Genomic DNA, 17,718 nt, shown 5'->3' with positions numbered 1-17,718 from the left:
ATGTCGAGCTTTATTGCTCTTCCCAATTGTCCAGTCACTCAGCAGTATAGCATAGCGCAGCCACCTTTCACCCCTGAGTCACCAAGTGCTGCCTGAAGTATGTTTTTGGGAGGGGTATTTTGAGTTGATAGACCTGATAGCCGATGCGTAAACATGGTAATCTAGCCTACTACCTGTCTGCATCTGTTTTGAGTTTTTATGTGCTGCCAGTAAAGTTTTGTGGTTGTCGCTTTGTGAGTCATCTTTCCAGTGTAGCCATCGTTCATAAAAGCTCTACCCCAAATCCGTCCCTCACATCTGCAACAGATCATCCTTTTCATTGTTTCCCTAGCTTTTCACAGACGTTTTCCCCACAGTGTCTACTGCGGCCTCTCCCGTCGCCCAAAGGGCAGGCCTTTCAGGCCTTCCCCTGGAGCTGCGCGACCAAATCTATTATTACTACTTCAAGGCAGATGGCGGCTACGTCTCAGATGGCGACAAGCTGCTCCAGGCCAGTGGCCAGGCTGTCCAGATATTGCTGATGCTAGCATGTCGCTCCATTGCCTCTGGGACGCGTCATCTCCCTTTCACTCTTAAACACAATCACCTTCTCGACGATCTATCGGCCAGATTGGAGGAAGCAGGCCCTCATGCTCAACCAGATAGCTCATTACCATCTCTTTCTACTACGAGGCATGGCCCTTCGGCTGGGTCGACTTCTGACGCCTGATTTATACGAAGAGCCCAGTCCTGAGTATTCTCAGTACATGCCTATCGTGATGGAGGAAGTACGAGAGTTCATCAGGATTTACGACCAACGTACAGATCTTCCCGTCGAAGCTAGAAACATGTCAGCCTTTTATGACGCTCAGCAATTTCGAGATGACGGCAAAACAACAGTTGGGGTCGCCTCTGTGAGATATCGAGGGGATGATAGCACAGCCTCCTTGAAACGCACAAGGACGTACCTATTGCGACAACTTGCAGGCAAACACCAAATTCACCCAGGCTGTTGGAGAAATTTTACCGGGATGGAATGATTCGCATTCGATTGACGAGTTCTTCGACCTGGGATTCGATCCATGGGCCATACCGACTCGATCTGAAGTCAAAAGAATGGTAGATCTAATGCAAATGACTAGGTGTTGGCAGCGTGCAGAAGCTTGGTACCAGTTAGGCTTTGATCTCCCAGGCTATCGTGGTCCGAAATATCGATATAAACGAAAATATTGGTTCTCGGTTGCCGCTCATGCGATCAGATTCCTTAAGCAACTTTCTCAGCAACAGCGTCTCTTAATATCTAAGCTTATCCTTAAGGAAGATCGATATGCAGCTGCTTTTCCTGAGTCTCATGTAATAGGCATGGTTCCCTTTTGTCAAGAGAATCCGAAGCTTCATGTTGAGCACTATATAAACCTTTGGCGAAACATACTTGTCAATGGCGAGAATTTCGGGATTCAGGGTCTAATGTTCGATGTCCAAGGTCCTTCTTGGTATTTTGCCGGCACAACTGAGCGACATCAAATCCAATCTAATGCCATCGGTCAATCCTTTACCGGCTTTCTCATGCACCTCTTGGAGGCCTTGAAGGAAGGGTTACCTCCGGACTCATACTCCCTTATTGTCAGTGGCCATCCTGACCTCAATTTTGCAACAGAGGCCTTTTCTATATCTATGAAACCTTATATATCCTGGCTCACGGTTCATACGGATTGCATTACCCACAGCCTGATTGCCCCGGCTAACCACCATGAATATCCTTTTCCTACTAGAACACCAGCCCAGGGAATAGCTTCAGTGCGAGAGAGAAGCGCCATCATTCAGTGCGACTTCACACTTAACCAACCATGGGATGGTGAAACGATCTATAGCGATTCCGGAGCATCTAGAATCTTGAGTCTAAACGATTTAACGATCCTTAATATGGACTTTGAGACTGACATCCTGGATTCCAGCACTCATCTGCTTGGTTGGGAAAAGGTTCAGAGGGAAAGCTATGAAATAGAAGAGCTTTCGGAAGGCGTCTTCGCAGAGCCTTATAACTATCGTTACTTAGCATAAGAGCATTGCAAGCAGACAGCGGAGCAGAGCACATTACTGGGCCGAGATTGTAGGAAGTCTTGGGGGTTATAGTATGCGTATATGCTCTTTCTTTACGCGTCTGATCTTAATTTGAATTAAACTATTTTTGTTACAGTTAACTCTGTCCAGGATTTATGACCAACTTGTTGTCTCGGAGGCTTACGACAATGTTCTTTTTGACAACTACCTGCTCATGTATCACCGCGGCATGTCTTTGGGAATGGATCAATACGTAGTTCAACATTGTGATCAAGTGACTGGGAAGCACCAAGATCAATTCGGTCTACAAACGATATGGCCTAGGCTGACTGCATGCCCTATACAGGGTCCGTCAAGTTTTGGGCGGTCAAGAATATGACATTAGAGCAATGGAACATCAGATAGCTTTCAGCTTCTTGTTCTATCTGCTTCTTCTCGCCATTTCTTCATGTGTCCCAAAGTGAGAGATTTGAAGACATGTTAGCCTGGGAGGCCGACCATCATATGACGTTGCCCCTCACGAGCATCTGCAAAGGCCTCCAAACCTGCCAATGAGAGGCCATCTACGGCTCATCTGGAAACTCGCCATTGATCAGCATAAATTCCCAGTGCCTGCCCCTTCACTTTCTGTTTTCACTCCCTCCTTTCTCTTCATCAAATTCACTTTTGTGCTTTCGAGACCTGGTGTCCCTCTAATAAATCACACATGTCAGCACCACCAGAAGGACCACTATCTGCATAACAGCATAGGCACCTACAACCGTTCTCAGACATATCATACTAGCTACATTGCTATGTCTGAGAACTGTTTTAGGTGCCTATGTTGTTATTAGGCAGATCGTGGTCTTTCTGGTGGTGCTGGAGACTCTCCAAGCTTCGCCGCGCATGATAACTTGGTACCTGTCATGCGTGGTGAGCTTGTATGCGCGCGAACGTAAGTTATTTCCAGCGAGCTTTCAAAGGAAAGGCTAACAACCCCTTTAGGCTGTATCTACCAACATGCCAACTTTGGCCGGATCTTGAGGACCTATAGCCCTGTTGTCATTGCGCAAAGACACATCCATATGTAGGTCTTCAAGATCCGGCCAGACGCCCGGAATGTGCATCAGCAACGCGCGATCGAACCCTCTCAAAAGGAGTTGTTTCATTGTTGCGTATTGTTTTTCTCATTTTTTGCTTGGGTATGTCGGCTCCTTGCTTTCTCGGGGTTGCAGTAGACTTACAGTGTCAGCCAACACGATTAATGGACCCGGATATGTCGTAAAAAGGTGTCCTGTAACTTTCTTCCTTCGAAATCTGCTTCATTAAAAACCTCGGATTCTCCAATTCCCAACATATATCTCCTGGGCATAGCCACTGGTGGCAAGCCCCGTCCAACCCGACCGACAATGGACGACCCGGTCCCCGACGGTGGTCTGCTCTTCATGAGCGAAGAAGACTTCGTCGTAGACTTTGCAAGCGATGACCTGGAAAGCTTGCCATGGAATGCTCCATATGATACGAATGACGCAGCGTTTGCCGACGTACACCAGGAAACAACCTTTGCAGATACAGTCAACTCGGTTAATACGAACTCATTTAACATTTACTCCGATCATATCAACCCAACTTCACATAACACTCAAGAGCTGCTAGCTCTAGATACCACGTATCTTGATATCTTACCTATGAATTGGGACTTCATGACGATGCCCACTGATCCCATCACTACCGCTCTTGCTGGTTCTATAACAACCACAGAGCAATCCAATTACTCCACTACTTACACGAGCTCTTCCTCACCAATGGCCCAAAGCAGTCCAGTAGCACTATCGCAGTCACGAATATCCGACCGCTTATGGACAAAAAGTGCGGAAAACGCATCAAGCACAACAACCAGACGACGAAGAACGATGATGCAGCCAGGCACCAGACCTTGTGACTTGAAGTAAGCCATCCTAACCAGACTTGCGTCATTGATTCGTCTATGCTAACACTTCCTTCCAGAAGACAGAAGCGAAAAGAAGATAAGCCTGAGAAGTGTCACATCTGTGGAAAGGGGCACCAGTGGAACCGCGATCTGGAGAGGCACTATTGGAGTAACCACCCAGTTGAGGCAGCCAAGATGGGCCTTAGTCGAAGCGAGCCTAAGTGTAGGCACTGTGGGAAGGACTTTGCGAGACGAGATCATTTAAAAAAGCACTTAAAGAGGAAGCATGGGGGTAGTTAAGCGTGTGAGCTGTTGGGTAAACCTACTAAGCTGTAGTCTCCTTTGTCTTGAGTTTTAGTTACCTTACTTCAGTTATAAGAAATAAGTATAAATGAACCTGCATGCTCTGTATAGATGAGGTGCATAACCCGACTAAACAAGACTGTATATATGTTCCTTCAGTAGCATAAGTCCAGTGAGTGAGGAGGCTGATCTAAACTTAGGATCTCAGTCTTAACTTACAACAAGACTTAGGTAAAGTCGTAAAATCCTGGTAAAACTTTTTAATAATTCGGCTTCTTGCCTCGAAGATTGAAGCCGTTCTAGACTAAATAACAGCCTGCCCCTAAATCATGCCACACGCTCTATTTACTTCTCGCCTCCGATATCACAACAACATCTCCCATGAAGCCACGCCTGAGGATAAAAAGAAAGAGAAAGCATACGACTTGCAAGCAATAAAAGATACACAACGGCAAAAGAGAAGAACTCCGGTACAGGGAATCGAACCCTGGGCTCCGCGGTACTGATCCCTCAGCTGAAGATGAGAGCGCGAAATGTTAGCCACTACACCATACCGGATGATAAGGCTTATGATATATGGTACAGGGGTCCGAGTTGGTCTCTATCATTGCCAGGCACTGAAGCGCAGCACTTATTCTTGGCCTACCATGAATGGACGCGTTCCTTTCTCATTGTCATTATCATTGTTCTTCTCTTCTTCTGAAAAATAGTAGGGTTTATTTGCGTTGTTCGTCAGAGCAGCCTTAGCTGTACTAAAGTCAGGCTGACAGTGACAGTGACAGTGACAGTGACAGTGACAGTTACACAAGCCCATCAGTCACCCAGCAACGCCCCTGGCGTTCTTCTCCTTCTTGCTGAGGCAACTCCTTTTTCATGTTGACCCCTCCTTCTCGGGTCACATCTACAAACACAACAACACCCTTGCATAGGTACCTACTCTCACACAAACGCAGGCTCCCGCGCTCGTGTCACCCTGTGCGACCATGTCTTCCAGTGAAGACACTCCTTCTGTCATGTCGCTCGACGACGAGCCTCCTCACCGAGTGCCTGAAGGCTACTACGTCGGGATCGAGTGCCCAAATGAAGAGGAACGGTTCACTTTCACATGTCCCTACATTCACTGCGATGGCTGGATCTTTGCCTCTGCCGAAGAGTGCTAGAAGCACGACAAAAACTGGCACCAAGGTCCTTACGCGTGCGGGCAGTGTTATGTGCACTTTGCTGCTCAGCCTGCACTCCAGCGACATGCCAAAGCAAGCAAGCACAACATCCTGTGGGTTTGTGAGGATGAAGACTGCGAGATGGTCGGAGAAGCTTTTGAGACAAAACCCCTCTTTCGCCGGCATGTCCAAAAGTCAAGTGGCCACAAGGACTGGTCTGCGGATGAGACTGCAGATGATAACGACTCGGTGTTCACACCATCTCTCAACTCTGGTCATCGGAGCGCAGAAGATGATGTTTTTGGGCCTTTCGCAGCATATGGAAATATTTGTAATGAGCCCTGTTGCCGACACTACGGTACGGATTACAAGTGCAAGTCCGAGTTCAACCGTCACGCAGACACAGGCGCTCACCGAATTGCCGCGAATCTGAACAGAGTCTTGCTCTCGACCGTCCCTACTGCCTCCGCACTCCAGGCCGAGCAGGAAGGCCTTCGTTCTTTCCGCTGCACTTCTCGTCTCTGCCATCGCCACGGGGAAGTCTTTAGTACAGCAAAATCATTCTTCAACCACCTGAAAGACGACGAACACCGCGACAGATGGTATGTAAAATTCGACGATGAAAACCTCGATTACAGTAGCGATAAAGATGTCTTGCCCGGAATCCAGTTCTACGCTGGTGGAAAAAAGGGCAGATGCGTCAACGAGAAATGCCCTCGGTTTCGTTTCCAGTTTGACTCTTATGGTGCTATGAAGCAGCATAGCAGATCACTTGGTCACGTCCGGGCGGAAGAAGACCTGGGGTCTACCGACGCGAACGAATCAGACGAGGAAGTCTGGAAGAAGAGCGCGGTACATGGCATGGCGGTTGCAGAGGGTGGATTACTCTGGAAGTGCACCAAACAGGGCTGCAAGAAATTCAACGTTGTCATCAAAGGGCTTGGAAATGCCAAGAGTCACTACAGCTCTGATACTCACATCATGGCTGCGGAGGAGATCGTCACTTCATCCGACGAGTCCGTGGAACATATCGAAGGCATGGAGTCCTTGAAAGAAGGCGACGGCTGGAGGTGCCTCAAGCGCGGTTGCCGAAAATTCAACAAACTATTCTCGCATCTGGGCAATGCCAAAAAGCACGCTGTAGGTGATAGCCATGCCTTGGCCGAGGAGCCCGACTCTGCAGATGAGAACCTCGACGGGCTGGAGTACTCAATGGAGGAAGGTGTCTGGACTTGCGTTAAGCCTGGCTGCAAGCGAATGAACTCTATCTACCAGCATCTCACCAGCGCCCGAAAGCATGCCAGTGCTAACATTCATACTCTAGCTGAGGAACCTGCGGAGGAAATCGTGGAGGACATTGAGGGCATGGTGGCTTTGGACGAGGGGAGTGCTTATATGTGCATCAAGTTCGGCTGCAAAGGGTCAAACAAAGTCTACTCTAACGTCCGCTCTGCCAAGTTGCACGCTAACGCCAGACCTCACATGAGGGCTGGCGAGGTTTCAGCTTTCATGCCCAGTCAGTTCAACATGGACTTGTTTGCAACCCCGACGCGAACTCCACGGAACCTACTGCTTACGCCCATGGAGACAGAGGAGTCGACCATTGTCGTCACCCCAGGAAGCCCCTCTGCTGGTCGTGGAGCCAACCCTGCGGGCCATCTAACAGGCGCACGAAACAACAGCTCTGCTCGGACTGTGAAGGCGATTCGACTACGAGGGCTATCGATCAATAAGCAGGAAGAGCTTGAGAGAAAAAACCGAGAGCTCGAAAGTCGGGTCGCCAAGCTAGAGATGCAGATTGGTCGGGTCCTTGGTTTACAGAGTCCTCCAATCCAGAGCAATGCGCGCTATCAGAATCCCGAGGTTCATCAGAATTCTCAAGTTTACCAGAACTCCCTGGTTCTTCAGAGTTCTCAAGTTCAGCAGAGTGCGCAGGTTTACCAGAGTGCGCAGTTGTTTCAGCAGATGCCTGAAGCTCCTCATGAGACTACATGCGCTCGTGTTGAAGGTTTATCCAAGTTTGTGCGGGCACCGTACCGTCCTAAGATGTCAATGCCTGTTGACGAGGATGAACTGTGAGAAGTATTATTGTCGTGGCTACAACAGGGATGGAAGGAATATTCTCATGTGAGCAAGATGACATGTCAAAAGGGAAAACTTGTTGAAGGAAAAGGAAGGTTGATGTTTCATGTTGTCGTTTTACGGGATCGGCCGGAATATGTTGAAAACAATTGCTTTTAGATACTGGCTGTGCGTAAGGGTCTAGATACAAGACATGATCGAGAATCAAATCTCTGTGAGTTCTGTCCTGTTCCATCAGAAATGCCCATCTCCAGTCTTCCCGCTAAATACCATTCTCCGCTTCAGTCTGAGGAGTATGTTGTGCCTCCGTAGCACTCCCCGTGTCATCAAGAAAGTTCTCAATCCTCATCCTCGCCGCTCTCATCTCCGTCCTCTGCTTCCAACTGTTCGTCATCGCTAGTCGTGAGTGAGTGACAAGACCTCCATGTCATCCGCCACATCATCCAATGTCATCTCCTGGTCCTCCTCAAAAAGTTCTCCGGTGCAGACGAGTCGACCTCCAACGATCTCCAGATCGATCGCTCCATCAGTTCCAAAGTAATGTTCGTAGGACTCTTGATCGATAGCCAACTCCGGCTGTGGAAGATCTTGGACCTCGTCCTCATCTTCGGCAAGGTAAACTTCGAGGTCAACGATGGAGTGTGGGGCCGGGACACCCATGACTTGAGCGCCGTGGAAAATGTTTGGTTCGTCGTAGTCGTCGGGATCATCATACGAGGGCTCAGGGTCGAAGATGTTGGGTGTTTCGATCTCTTCGTTGGCGAGATCATCGCCATTTCCAGCCACCACAGACTCCATATCGGAGTCACTTTCTTCGTCACAGTCGGTAGTTTCGGCATCATCTATGTCCATGAGCCTGTCGTTCTTGGTGTCTTCGGTTTCATTGTTGAGAGGTGTTGCTTCGAGAGTGTCTGTATCCTCATGGATGCTGCCATCATCATCTCCGTTGCGCTCGAGCAGAAACGCATTCGCTTCGTCTGCTGCAGCACCCTAGACTGGCAGCAAGTTCAGTCCGATCTGAATGTCCTCCAGCGCAATACCTAGATCTCTCGCTCCGTCCAGCTTGTTGTTGCTCTTTCGGATGAGATCCCTGCGCACCATAACGCTAGCCTCCTGCGCTTCAAGAAGATTCAAGGCATCCTCTTGGAGAGAATCGTGCAGAGACGCTGTATCGGGGTCCCAAGTGCGATCAGTCCAAGTAGCGAGGCAGTCTTCTCCGATAGAGATGTCGCTGAGGGTGATCCCCTTCTGTTTCGCTTCCTCGAGGCGGCGGTTGGAGTTGTAGAAGATGTGGTTCTTGAAGTCTGCGGTCATCAGATTAAGGAGCAGAATTTCCGTTAATCGCTGAGCCATGTTCTGTGCCCCAGTGGCAAGCGATGATTTGCTCATGTTTGATGGAAGGGCGAGCGCTCCGAGTTGAGATTGTGTAGATGGAAGATGTAAAGATGAAGTTACCAGCTGTGAGAAGAGATAAAGAGAAATGTGAGTTAGCGCCTGAGCTGTTAAAAGGTAAGTGAATCACGGCCAATCCAGATAGCCAGACAGATATATCATTGTGACATAAATATCCATCCAGAAACTTCACCACGCAATTGTAGCCGTCATGGGTTCGGCAGACACGGTTAGAAGACTTATCATCAATTCAGTTGATCTTCAGAAGATCTATGGTCTCCTTGCATATGTAACTTTGGGACCTCGACCTTTAGCCTTATGGGAGTCGGATCGCTGATTTCTTCGTGCCGTCTATAGCAGTTTTCCAGCCTCATGTAGTCCTTGGTCTCAGGCATGCCTTTCGTTCCGAAGTCTCGTTTTCGCCGTGAGGTTCGCCTCGTGGTAGAGTCCCCTCGCAAGCTGTTATCATTGCAACAGCTCCTCTTCGGAACTCTTTATCAGATGCTATCCATTGGTCGTTTTGTCTTCCTTTCCCCATCAACTTTCCTTCACTGAATGTCGCCCATCTCAACCTCCTCAGCCTTCTCGCCCTCACCCTCGACCTCTGGCGCATCTATCCAAGTCAGCACTCCATTCACAACCACCCAAGGAGCAACTTACCCTTCATCTCCGCCTCACCCTCAGCTTCCATCTTTCTCTTCATAGCGTGCGCCAGTCTCTTCTCTATCTTGCGCGCCTTCTTGGCGCTTACCTTGGCTCTAGGTCCGCTCGTGGGCAAAAGACCTGGCCTTGCGCCTCGTGTAGTATCGGCCTTTGCGACCTTGTCCTTGGGTGCTTGTGATCGCTTGCGTCGCTCTTTGCGGGCACTCGAGGCGCGCGCCGCAAGGCGGTTTTTAGAAGGGCCGTTGGGGTTGCCGACGGAAGGCATTGTGATTGTATGTGTTGGTTGTGGTGATGGAAGTTCTGCGATAAGAGGTTCCAAACTTTTTTTTACTGGGGTCGAAAATCTCGGGTGGAGGTTCGCCAGGTTCGGAAAGGAATGCGCTAAAGTATGCCCCGCCGCGGGGATCGGCAGAGCTGCATCTGCATGTTCCAGAACGCCTCCTCCAAAGTCAACACATGGAGACAAGATGTATGTATTCATGCATCCAAATCAATTGCGCCTAAAATGTCTAAGTAATACAATTCTGAAAATGCCGCTTTCCACGCCATCAAAAAGTCATTTCAACATCATACACATGCCATCAAATGACGCCAAATAGCCCTATGAACATTCTAGGTATGCACCATCCCGTCCCCAAATGTACATCTCGCGGGAGACCATACGTCTTCCCCTAGGCACGAGTTTGTTGGTTTCGTCCAACAGTAGCTGCGCTATCCTCGCTATTGGGACCGAGCATTCTTCGACTAGGATCGTCGTCGTCGTCGCTCATTAATCCATCCAACTCGAATTCTTGGGCATCCCGCAGTTGACCGTCTTCCACCGCGAGTCCGTTGGCGTAGTGGTTGTTACCGAGCTCCTTAGTATCCAATACAGGATGAGCAAGACGGTCCCAGAGACCAATGAGCATGTTGACAAAGAGGAACATGATCGAGGCGAGTGAGTAGGTAATAAGGATATACGAAACATGGTCCATAGCGGAGCCAGCTACAAGATTCATTTGCTCCTCTGTAGCACCCATGAAAAGGAAGCCAGCGGCATACATGAACTGCGAATGTTAGCTGAGGCTTTGTGGTCAAATGCGGTTTGGCTTACAAAAACTGGGACAAATTGGAAGCTGTTGGCAGTTCTACCATCTTCAGAGATAGAGTGAGCGTCCCTGAGCACAAAAGCAATCTCAATGATACGAGTAATGCCAACGACCATGAGAGTGTATCCAAACATCGTGTGCGTAGCTGCACTGACCATCAACTCTTGGGGATGAGCAGACATGGCCCAGCCTGTAATGAAAATGACGAAGCCGGGGATGAAGTTGCGCTTGGGGTTTCCGTCGCGGTCTTTGCTTAGCCAGATACCAGCCAAACCAGCACACCACCAGATGATCCCCATTGTCGTATGTTGCCAATCGTTCTTAACCCAGTCGGTTCCCCAGCGATGCTCGGTAAATGTGTTGACGCAGCCCCATGCAGCGATCGCAACGCTATCGTAGAACTCCTGCGAGCGACCATGTCGTCGGATCCAGAGCTGGCCAACAACAAGGATGATAGTGAGAAGAATTCCGTAAGCGATGAAAGCACCCCCCATAATGAAGTGAGCGGCGCATTGTCCTGTATGATCTCCCTGGCAAAAGCCAAGAGCTGTGATTCCACCAAAGATCATCTGCGTCCATGACAGGACAGGCATGAGCTTGCCAATAAAAGAATGGCACGGACGGATCAGCTTTCGAATTCTGCCATTGATGCCTTTCTCCCAATGTCCTTTGAGGTACAGTCCGAGGACAACCTGCGCGGCGAGGAGAAGCTGAAGAATGTGCGCAAATTTGCCATGAACATGATTCGGAATGAATTCGCGGCCTTTATGCGCATGACCAAGGAAGAAGCCAAGAATAGCGAGAATGGTGCCAACGGCTTGGGTCGGAACGTGCCATCGATTCTTGGTCATCTAGTGGACATCAGTACTATGCCAAGGTCGAGTAGGTTTGTTTACTTACACCCAAAACCATACCGACAGGGAAGATAACGCCGTACGCTAACATCTGTATGAAGATGTGAATCCATAATACCGTATCCTGCTGCTCGTCAGCCGCTAACTCAAGTTTTCAGGCCTGTAGAACGCACCAAGGGCTCCAAAGAGACTGTTTCGCCTTCGGGAATATGGCTTGCATCGTGGTCGTGGGCTTGTACAGCTGTCACAAGAAGCGCAATTGTCGCAACCTTGGACAGCGAAGGCGCCGCAATGGCCTTCGACTTATAATCGCCAACCATGGTCGTATCGTCCTCTAATTTCCGTCAATGTCGCGATCCAACGTCTCCGTGCAAAATTGTGAGCAATCGCAGTTTCGGTTCCGTTCTTCCCGTCGCAACAACCGTCGGTGGGGGATCGTCGATGTCTAGCGGCGTCCAGATTATTCAATTGTAAGCAGCAATCGCTGGAGGATCGTGGCTCGATAAGCGAGTAGATAGCGAGATGCCGAGAGCAGAGCAAACAAATGACTCCGTTTGTGCAACGAGGCAGAATAAAACTCCTCTAGGGAGATCAAAGATGACGAGGAAGAAGGAGATGAGGAAATTGGGCAAACTCAAAAGTTGTTTTCTGGTGTCGGTTCAAGTAAAAAGGCCGCCAACCTCTCCCACTTCCGCCCTCGGGCCCTCCAAAAACTTGAGGTTCCAGGGGGCTCCATCGATTGAGGGCGTCATTCCGGAGCATTCGGCAGCCTGTCATTACACAAAGGGCGATTGGTTGCTTTTGATATCAGGCGTGGTGCTTTCCCACTAATTCCTGCAGTACCAGGGGGGATGCCGGAGCTTTATTGTCCGCTAATAGAGCAACGTGCGTCGACTGGGTCCGATATAACCGAATCCAAGAATGCCATGTTTGCACCCAAGTCTTGGTCCTCTTGGTTCCAAGAGTGAAGTGCAGTATATTCGTGAGCTGCTTATTACACGTCTAGTGGTCGATTACCTGAGATGAAAAACAGAAATCCTTTGGAATGCAGATGTTGCATTGATCTCACCATGTCTCAGTAACGAGAATATACTGGATCCGGCAGAAGAACATCTCTTGTTTGAAGGTCGGAGTCATCCCCAAGAATTAGAAGTCTTGGTATTAATGGGCCCAAAGCTGATTACTGATTTATGGGACTTCATTTTACATACAAGTGCTGCGTTTAGATGTCCGTATATCCGTCCAGTTCTTCTCTCAGGGTACTACCTTGCCCTAGCTACCCTATGAGAAGGCAGACTTGGTAGGGCATCTGATCCAGGTACCACGGACTTTGAATCCATTTATTGGATAGGTCGTATGTAGCCAAGTTTATGCTTTTGGTGGTGATCGCTGCCTATTCCCACCTGTTCCTGTCAACGCCAATTTAAGAGCTTCTAGGTCGGTTTAGGGTAAGCAATAACATGAGGCTTGACTTGCAATATGAAATCCATCATCAATGGATTTGTATTGTGCAGCAAATATCTACCAGGGTTGTTTTCCTTTGTAGTTTTATTGGGATGGCCGGGGAGATGATGGTCCCCTTCCTAAACCTTCCATCAAGGCAACATTGCATCTACATCTATCCTGATCCAGACTCCAGCTTTGCTTCCTTCTCCTTCAAAATTTCCTTTGCCTTTCCCCAGAGCTCTGCCTCCATATCCCTCTCAACTCTTGTCCCTCGACTGTTCAACCAGCCCGCTCCGATGTTGCCCACAGCTCCCACTCCGTTGGGCGTTGGTTGTGGGATGATGGGACCCGTCTTATTCAGGCGAGGCGGTGGAGCAAGACTGATGATATTGGCTTCCTCGAGTGCCATGACCTGGCGTTTGATCTTGACATCGACGGTGTGAAGTGCCTGGAAGAACTGATCTGTCGCAGAAGCGAAGGCTTCTTTTTGTGTACCAGGATCTAGTGATGGCTTTGTAGGTTCAGCTGATGGATCCATGTTCTGGTCGGTTTCTGTGGATTTCGGTATTGTGAGTGCGTTGAGTGCTGTGGCAGTGTGTTTCATGAGCTGGATGATTTGTTGGTCGATGGCATTTAGCTGGCGGATGTTCTCTTCAATAGTGAATGGCTCGTTGCGTGATGATTCGGCACCAGTCATATCCACATCATTTGGGGAAGCCATGACTGTGACACGAACTTTGAGAGCTTTCCGTGTAGGTGAGTGATGAAGTTGACGATGAAGGGTCCTTGGATTTATGCTCAAACTCCCGTTTGAACACAGGGCTTAGTTAGGACAAGGTTTTGTGATATTTCAATGCAAGCAAATACTCAGAAAAGATATTCAGGCTTTCAATTGTCGAAATCGCCTTCTTCTGATGCAGGCAGATGAATGAAATGTAACAGAGTTCTCTGTGATGGTGAAGCTGAAGTGAGTTGAAGTGCAACGAAACGAATCTCAATGAGTGAAAGAACGGGCGAGAGATACGTACCCGCTGTCATTGGCAGATCGCGGTGGCGGCCCGTGCGTGGGTACTCAATCAATTGTTTCAACAGCAGCACAGGTTTATTAGGATGAACGTCAGGGAAAGGGTTCTTGAGAATCGAAAAGAACAACAAGAAAATCCTGAGTTTTTCAACTTTGGATATTCTGGTACGTGCCACGCTCTTATTGTCTCATTGGGTTCAATATCATGTTGCGCCGCTTAATCATCGGTTAACCTCCACGCGCGCTCTGCTAAGCTTTGGCGCGTTTCAATCATCCACGATTCACACTAACTTTCAGCATTGAATCGAGGTTACAACTCACACAAACCTTAGGATCTCATCGTCTTCTTAGCTACAATCATTCAACTTCGAAGTATCTCACTTCTCAGATATAACCGACCTACAAACTCTTTCGAATATCCGATAAACTAGGACACTGCCACAGACTGGCAGTTTGTGATCTTTCATCTCATCAACTTGGAGAGCGACAGGACCTGGCCCCCATCCGAAAGACACAACTGGGGTATGACATATCGCTGAGGGACACTCACTCTCTACCAGCGTGTGGTGTACATAGGCCGGATCGAACACCTAGGCTCCAATACAAACCCGCTTTCTTCTCTAACAGTCACTGCCCTTCACTATGTCTGGGCCAGCACAAACACCAGGCGCACCTCAAGCGCCAGGCTATCAAGGGCCTGCACCAACACCTCCAGCTCCAACACACGCAACAGCAGCCGCAGCGACGGGCCAGAGTGGCTCATCTGGAGGCCCAATGTCGAATCAGAATCTCAACCAGATTGTAAGTTACTTTCTACTTGTTTGTTTGATGAATCTCCATGGTTGTCTCATACCATCACACCACCAACATAACAGCGACCATTATATCATCTCTTGCCAGTGCCTCTTAGCACTCTCCATGACAACACATATAAAGCATCGGCCATTGCACATTGTCTCTATGTAACTTGTCCAAGGTGCTTATCTCAACTTCTCTTGATCTTGAGCCACAGTAACGCAGACCATCATCCATCCATTACACACCCAAATATTTGATCAGCTCACGCACCATAATTATAATGAAAGATCCATCGGAATATATGATTGCTAAAGCCCAAGAACAGGTTACAGACTACTTGCTCAAGAGGGGTTTCAACCGAACCGAAGAGGTGTTTCGTCAGGAATCGAAACATCTCGGCCCTGACGGCAAGCCTATCTATCAACTGGCCAACCTCGGCCCCAAAAAGTACCAACGAGCCTTTGGACTACTACGCGAATGGGTCGAGAACAACTTGGACATATACAAGGTATGCCATGATCGCCCCCCGCTGTTTCCTTTGCTGACAACCCCAGTTCGAACTGTCAAAGCTGCTGTGGCCCGTCTTCGTCTATTCTTTCCTAGAACTTGTCCAACATGCCTACACTGAAGATGCGAAGGCTTTCCTTAGAGATATCGGTCCTAACTTCCAGCCAGTACACGCAGATGATCTCAAGACCCTTGGTACCATCACACTACCACAACACATCAACGAGAACCCCATGACAAAGCTGTATCGGGAAAACAAGTACCGAATTCCTCTGAACCAACATGCCAGCGGTGATCTTTTCAACTTTCTGGAGCGCGAGTCGGACCAGGGTGGTTCCGTGATTCGCCAAGTCCTGGCAACCTACTGCCAGATTGATTCTACAGCTCGTGGACCTATAACCCCTTTCAGTTTCGAAGCTGTTTACAGAAGGTCAAGAAACATGGAGATAGAGAGCGTGGACACCAATGAAGGTATTCCGGGCGTCAATATTGGCTTGTCGAACAAGGACGTTCTCGACCCAACTGCTCCCCTGAAGCTTGGACCACTACCTATGGATGCCGACCTGCGCGACGATGTGCGAGCTGAGCTTGAGGAAGAAGAGCGACGAATTCCGCCACCTCCCGGGAAATCGTCGCTAGTGGATGAGTTCGACCAAAAAATCAAGCGTGAGGAGAGTGCAGATGCACCAAGCAGAGCAGAGTTACCCTTACCACCCTCGAGGCCAAGGGACATCATGCTGGAAATGCAAAAGCTTCGAGAGAATCGCGACCGATTCAAGATCGATGGTGCGACGGGAGGCGTGGGAGTCCCCATCAGCGCATGCATGTTTACATTCCATAACACGCTTGGAAGGTGAGTTTTGATAGCCCTCGAGGAACGGCTGATACTGACAAACTGCAGTGTTGCCTGTATGGACTTCTCCAACGATGGACAATTAGTGGCAGCTGGTACCACGGAATCTTACATTCGCGTTTGGTCGCTGGATGGTAAAGCCTTACCCACGATGAACGCGCACGAGAAAGAAGCGAAGTTCAACAGCCGCAAATTAATCGGACATTCTGGGCCTGTTTACGATGTGTCCTTCTCCGATGCTGCTTCTGGCCCTCCGCAGAAGCTCTTTGGTGACGAAGGAAAGTCGAATCCTGCCCTGGACACGCGACCGAAGCTGCTACTATCTGCATCTGCAGATGGCCAGATTCGTCTGTGGTCACTAGAGTCTTGGAGTTGCCTATGTCTATACAAGTCCCACGATGGACCTGCTTTCAGGACACTCTGGGGTCCCCACGGACACTATTTCATCAGTGGAGGATACGACAAAGCTGTTCGACTGTGGATGCAAGATCATGCTTCCCCTCAACGATTGTTGGTTGGGCATGACACGTCCATCTCAGCGCTTGCATGGCATCCTAATGGCCTCTATGTCTTCTCCGCCTCTGACGAGACTGATAAGTCGATCCGTATGTGGTCTGTCGTAACTGGCGGTTGTGTCCGCGTGTTCACAGGCCACAACGAATACATCACCGCCTTGGAATGCGCGCCAAATGGCAAGATCCTAGCAAGTGCCGATTGTGCAGGTAACATCTTCTTTTGGGACCTTGCGAAAGGAACACGCATCAAGCGGTCGCGTGGCCATGGTAAGGGCGGAATTTGGTCACTCAGCTTCAGCGTTGAATCCAACGTGCTTGCTTCTGGTGGTCAAGATGGCACAGTCCGACTCTGGGATGTCGAGCTGCCCTCTGATCCCCAAAAGGCGAGTCAGCAACAGACAGGCCTCGATACGGCGGCAACAGGGGTCGATGGCACAAGCGCAGGAGGCCCTGCTGGTGAGGCTTCTCGCCTTACAGCCGCAACATCAGGACCAGCGGGTACCAGCGGCACCACCGGAACTCATAAGAAAAAGAACAAGGAGGTGATGATCACACCTGATCAGATCAGCGCGTTCCCGACGAAGAAGACACCAGTGATGAAGGTCAAGTTTACACGGATGAACTTGGTAATTGTAGGCGGCTGTTACGACCCCGAACGTTAGGAGCGGGAGGCAGTCGACCCAGTTGCTCGCGAGAAACGGCGAAGGCAACAATTTGCCGCTAATTTTGGAATAGATTTGGGGCCGACGGCGAGACCTCGCAAATAGTCGACGATGAAACTGGGCCAGACGATCAGGAGAGGCGCAATGGGCTACCTTCGTATAGAGTTCATGATCACAGGTATTGAGAATATTCAGCAAGGGCAGGATGATTCCGAATTTCGAGATTAAATAAAGAGACTGGTTTCAGTGAACAAGCCGGAATAGAGAGCAGTCCACAGGAAATCGTATTGGGGCTGATGTCATTCTTTGCAACAGAGCATGGATGTCCTGTAGTAATAGAATTCTGAGTAATAACCACCAAATACTGCGGACGTATGACCATATTCAATCACTGATTGCATATCTGAGTATTCTATGGTAAG

General features: G+C 49.2%; 9 protein-coding genes and 1 non-coding gene across 10 annotated transcripts; 5 read left to right on the top strand and 5 right to left on the bottom strand.

Moving 5' to 3' along the window:
• The first annotated feature begins 304 nt into the window (after window positions 1-304).
• Window positions 305-2,175, top strand: FVEG_16113 (hypothetical protein). The gene has a single exon (XM_018905354.1). It carries the CDS (start codon window positions 1,096-1,098, stop codon window positions 2,038-2,040), a length of 945 nt encoding a protein of 314 aa, XP_018753516.1. The 5' UTR covers window positions 305-1,095; the 3' UTR covers window positions 2,041-2,175.
• A 538-nt stretch (window positions 2,176-2,713) lies between these two features.
• Window positions 2,714-4,382, top strand: FVEG_07460 (hypothetical protein). The gene is made up of 4 exons (XM_018896111.1): window positions 2,714-2,974; window positions 3,025-3,221; window positions 3,272-3,967; window positions 4,027-4,382. Exons 3-4 carry the CDS (start codon window positions 3,429-3,431, stop codon window positions 4,247-4,249), a joined length of 762 nt encoding a protein of 253 aa, XP_018753517.1. The 5' UTR covers window positions 2,714-2,974; window positions 3,025-3,221; window positions 3,272-3,428; the 3' UTR covers window positions 4,250-4,382.
• Window positions 4,383-4,717: 335 nt separating this feature from the next.
• FVEG_16114 lies at window positions 4,718-4,810 on the bottom strand. Its single transcript has one exon. It is a non-coding gene; the product is annotated as a tRNA-Glu (tRNA).
• Window positions 4,811-5,235: 425 nt separating this feature from the next.
• FVEG_16115 (hypothetical protein) lies at window positions 5,236-5,412 on the top strand (the record flags this gene model as incomplete). The annotated part of the gene is made up of 1 exon (XM_018905355.1): window positions 5,236-5,412. One exon carries the CDS (start codon window positions 5,236-5,238, stop codon window positions 5,410-5,412), a length of 177 nt encoding a protein of 58 aa, XP_018753518.1.
• Window positions 5,413-5,553: 141 nt separating this feature from the next.
• FVEG_16116 (hypothetical protein) lies at window positions 5,554-7,491 on the top strand (the record flags this gene model as incomplete). Its single annotated transcript, XM_018905356.1, has 1 exon — window positions 5,554-7,491. One exon carries the CDS (start codon window positions 5,554-5,556, stop codon window positions 7,489-7,491), a length of 1,938 nt encoding a protein of 645 aa, XP_018753519.1.
• A 399-nt stretch (window positions 7,492-7,890) lies between these two features.
• On the bottom strand, window positions 7,891-8,883 carry FVEG_07462 (hypothetical protein; the record flags this gene model as incomplete). The annotated part of the gene is made up of 2 exons (XM_018896112.1): window positions 7,891-8,474; window positions 8,535-8,883. 2 exons carry the CDS (start codon window positions 8,881-8,883, stop codon window positions 7,891-7,893), a joined length of 933 nt encoding a protein of 310 aa, XP_018753520.1.
• A 228-nt stretch (window positions 8,884-9,111) lies between these two features.
• FVEG_07463 (hypothetical protein) lies at window positions 9,112-9,918 on the bottom strand. The gene is made up of 2 exons (XM_018896113.1): window positions 9,547-9,918; window positions 9,112-9,499 (listed from the first exon to the last, which is right to left on the bottom strand). The coding sequence occupies exons 1-2, from the start codon at window positions 9,812-9,814 to the stop codon at window positions 9,435-9,437; spliced, it is 333 nt and encodes a 110-aa protein (XP_018753521.1). The 5' UTR covers window positions 9,815-9,918; the 3' UTR covers window positions 9,112-9,434.
• Window positions 9,919-10,006: 88 nt separating this feature from the next.
• Window positions 10,007-12,297, bottom strand: FVEG_07464 (hypothetical protein). The gene is made up of 4 exons (XM_018896114.1): window positions 11,665-12,297; window positions 11,538-11,615; window positions 10,643-11,488; window positions 10,007-10,595 (listed from the first exon to the last, which is right to left on the bottom strand). Exons 1-4 carry the CDS (start codon window positions 11,809-11,811, stop codon window positions 10,221-10,223), a joined length of 1,446 nt encoding a protein of 481 aa, XP_018753522.1. The 5' UTR covers window positions 11,812-12,297; the 3' UTR covers window positions 10,007-10,220.
• A 640-nt stretch (window positions 12,298-12,937) lies between these two features.
• Window positions 12,938-14,034, bottom strand: FVEG_07465 (hypothetical protein). The gene has a single exon (XM_018896115.1). The coding sequence runs from the start codon at window positions 13,656-13,658 to the stop codon at window positions 13,110-13,112; it is 549 nt and encodes a 182-aa protein (XP_018753523.1). The 5' UTR covers window positions 13,659-14,034; the 3' UTR covers window positions 12,938-13,109.
• Window positions 14,035-14,221: 187 nt separating this feature from the next.
• Window positions 14,222-17,705, top strand: FVEG_07466 (transcription initiation factor TFIID subunit 5). Its single transcript, XM_018896116.1, has 4 exons — window positions 14,222-14,762; window positions 15,085-15,267; window positions 15,314-16,119; window positions 16,168-17,705. Exons 1-4 carry the CDS (start codon window positions 14,604-14,606, stop codon window positions 17,294-17,296), a joined length of 2,277 nt encoding a protein of 758 aa, XP_018753524.1. The 5' UTR covers window positions 14,222-14,603; the 3' UTR covers window positions 17,297-17,705.
• Window positions 17,706-17,718: the final 13 nt, after the last annotated feature.

This window comes from Fusarium verticillioides, chromosome 8 (assembly GCF_000149555.1).
Source record: "Fusarium verticillioides 7600 chromosome 8, whole genome shotgun sequence".
Classification (NCBI taxonomy): Eukaryota; Fungi; Ascomycota; class Sordariomycetes; order Hypocreales; family Nectriaceae; genus Fusarium; species Fusarium verticillioides.
Note: the sequence above shows the minus strand (reverse complement) of the source record. Positions and strands in the feature narration are given on the sequence as shown.

What these genes read in the sequence shown, in the direction of transcription:
- FVEG_07466 (XM_018896116.1), top strand. Translation starts at nt 14,604, where the DNA reads ATGTCTGGGCCAGCACAAACACCAGGCGCACCTCAAGCGCCAGGCTAT. An exon ending in ATCAGAATCTCAACCAGATT is followed by an intron (nt 14,763 to 15,084) that starts GTAAGTTACTTT and finishes GCCCAAGAACAG; the next exon opens with GTTACAGACTACTTGCTCAA. An exon ending in ACAACTTGGACATATACAAG is followed by an intron (nt 15,268 to 15,313) that starts GTATGCCATGAT and finishes TGACAACCCCAG; the next exon opens with TTCGAACTGTCAAAGCTGCT.
- FVEG_07465 (XM_018896115.1), bottom strand. Translation starts at nt 13,658, where the DNA reads ATGGCTTCCCCAAATGATGTGGATATGACTGGTGCCGAATCATCACGC.
- FVEG_07463 (XM_018896113.1), bottom strand. Translation starts at nt 9,814, where the DNA reads ATGCCTTCCGTCGGCAACCCCAACGGCCCTTCTAAAAACCGCCTTGCG. An exon ending in GGGTGAGGCGGAGATGAAGG is followed by an intron (nt 9,500 to 9,546) that starts GTAAGTTGCTCC and finishes TGACTTGGATAG; the next exon opens with ATGCGCCAGAGGTCGAGGGT.
- FVEG_07464 (XM_018896114.1), bottom strand. Translation starts at nt 11,811, where the DNA reads ATGGTTGGCGATTATAAGTCGAAGGCCATTGCGGCGCCTTCGCTGTCC. An exon ending in CAGTCTCTTTGGAGCCCTTG is followed by an intron (nt 11,616 to 11,664) that starts GTGCGTTCTACA and finishes GACGAGCAGCAG; the next exon opens with GATACGGTATTATGGATTCA. An exon ending in CTGTCGGTATGGTTTTGGGT is followed by an intron (nt 11,489 to 11,537) that starts GTAAGTAAACAA and finishes GATGTCCACTAG; the next exon opens with ATGACCAAGAATCGATGGCA.
- FVEG_16113 (XM_018905354.1), top strand. Translation starts at nt 1,096, where the DNA reads ATGGTAGATCTAATGCAAATGACTAGGTGTTGGCAGCGTGCAGAAGCT.
- FVEG_07460 (XM_018896111.1), top strand. Translation starts at nt 3,429, where the DNA reads ATGGACGACCCGGTCCCCGACGGTGGTCTGCTCTTCATGAGCGAAGAA. An exon ending in ACCAGACCTTGTGACTTGAA is followed by an intron (nt 3,968 to 4,026) that starts GTAAGCCATCCT and finishes ACTTCCTTCCAG; the next exon opens with AAGACAGAAGCGAAAAGAAG.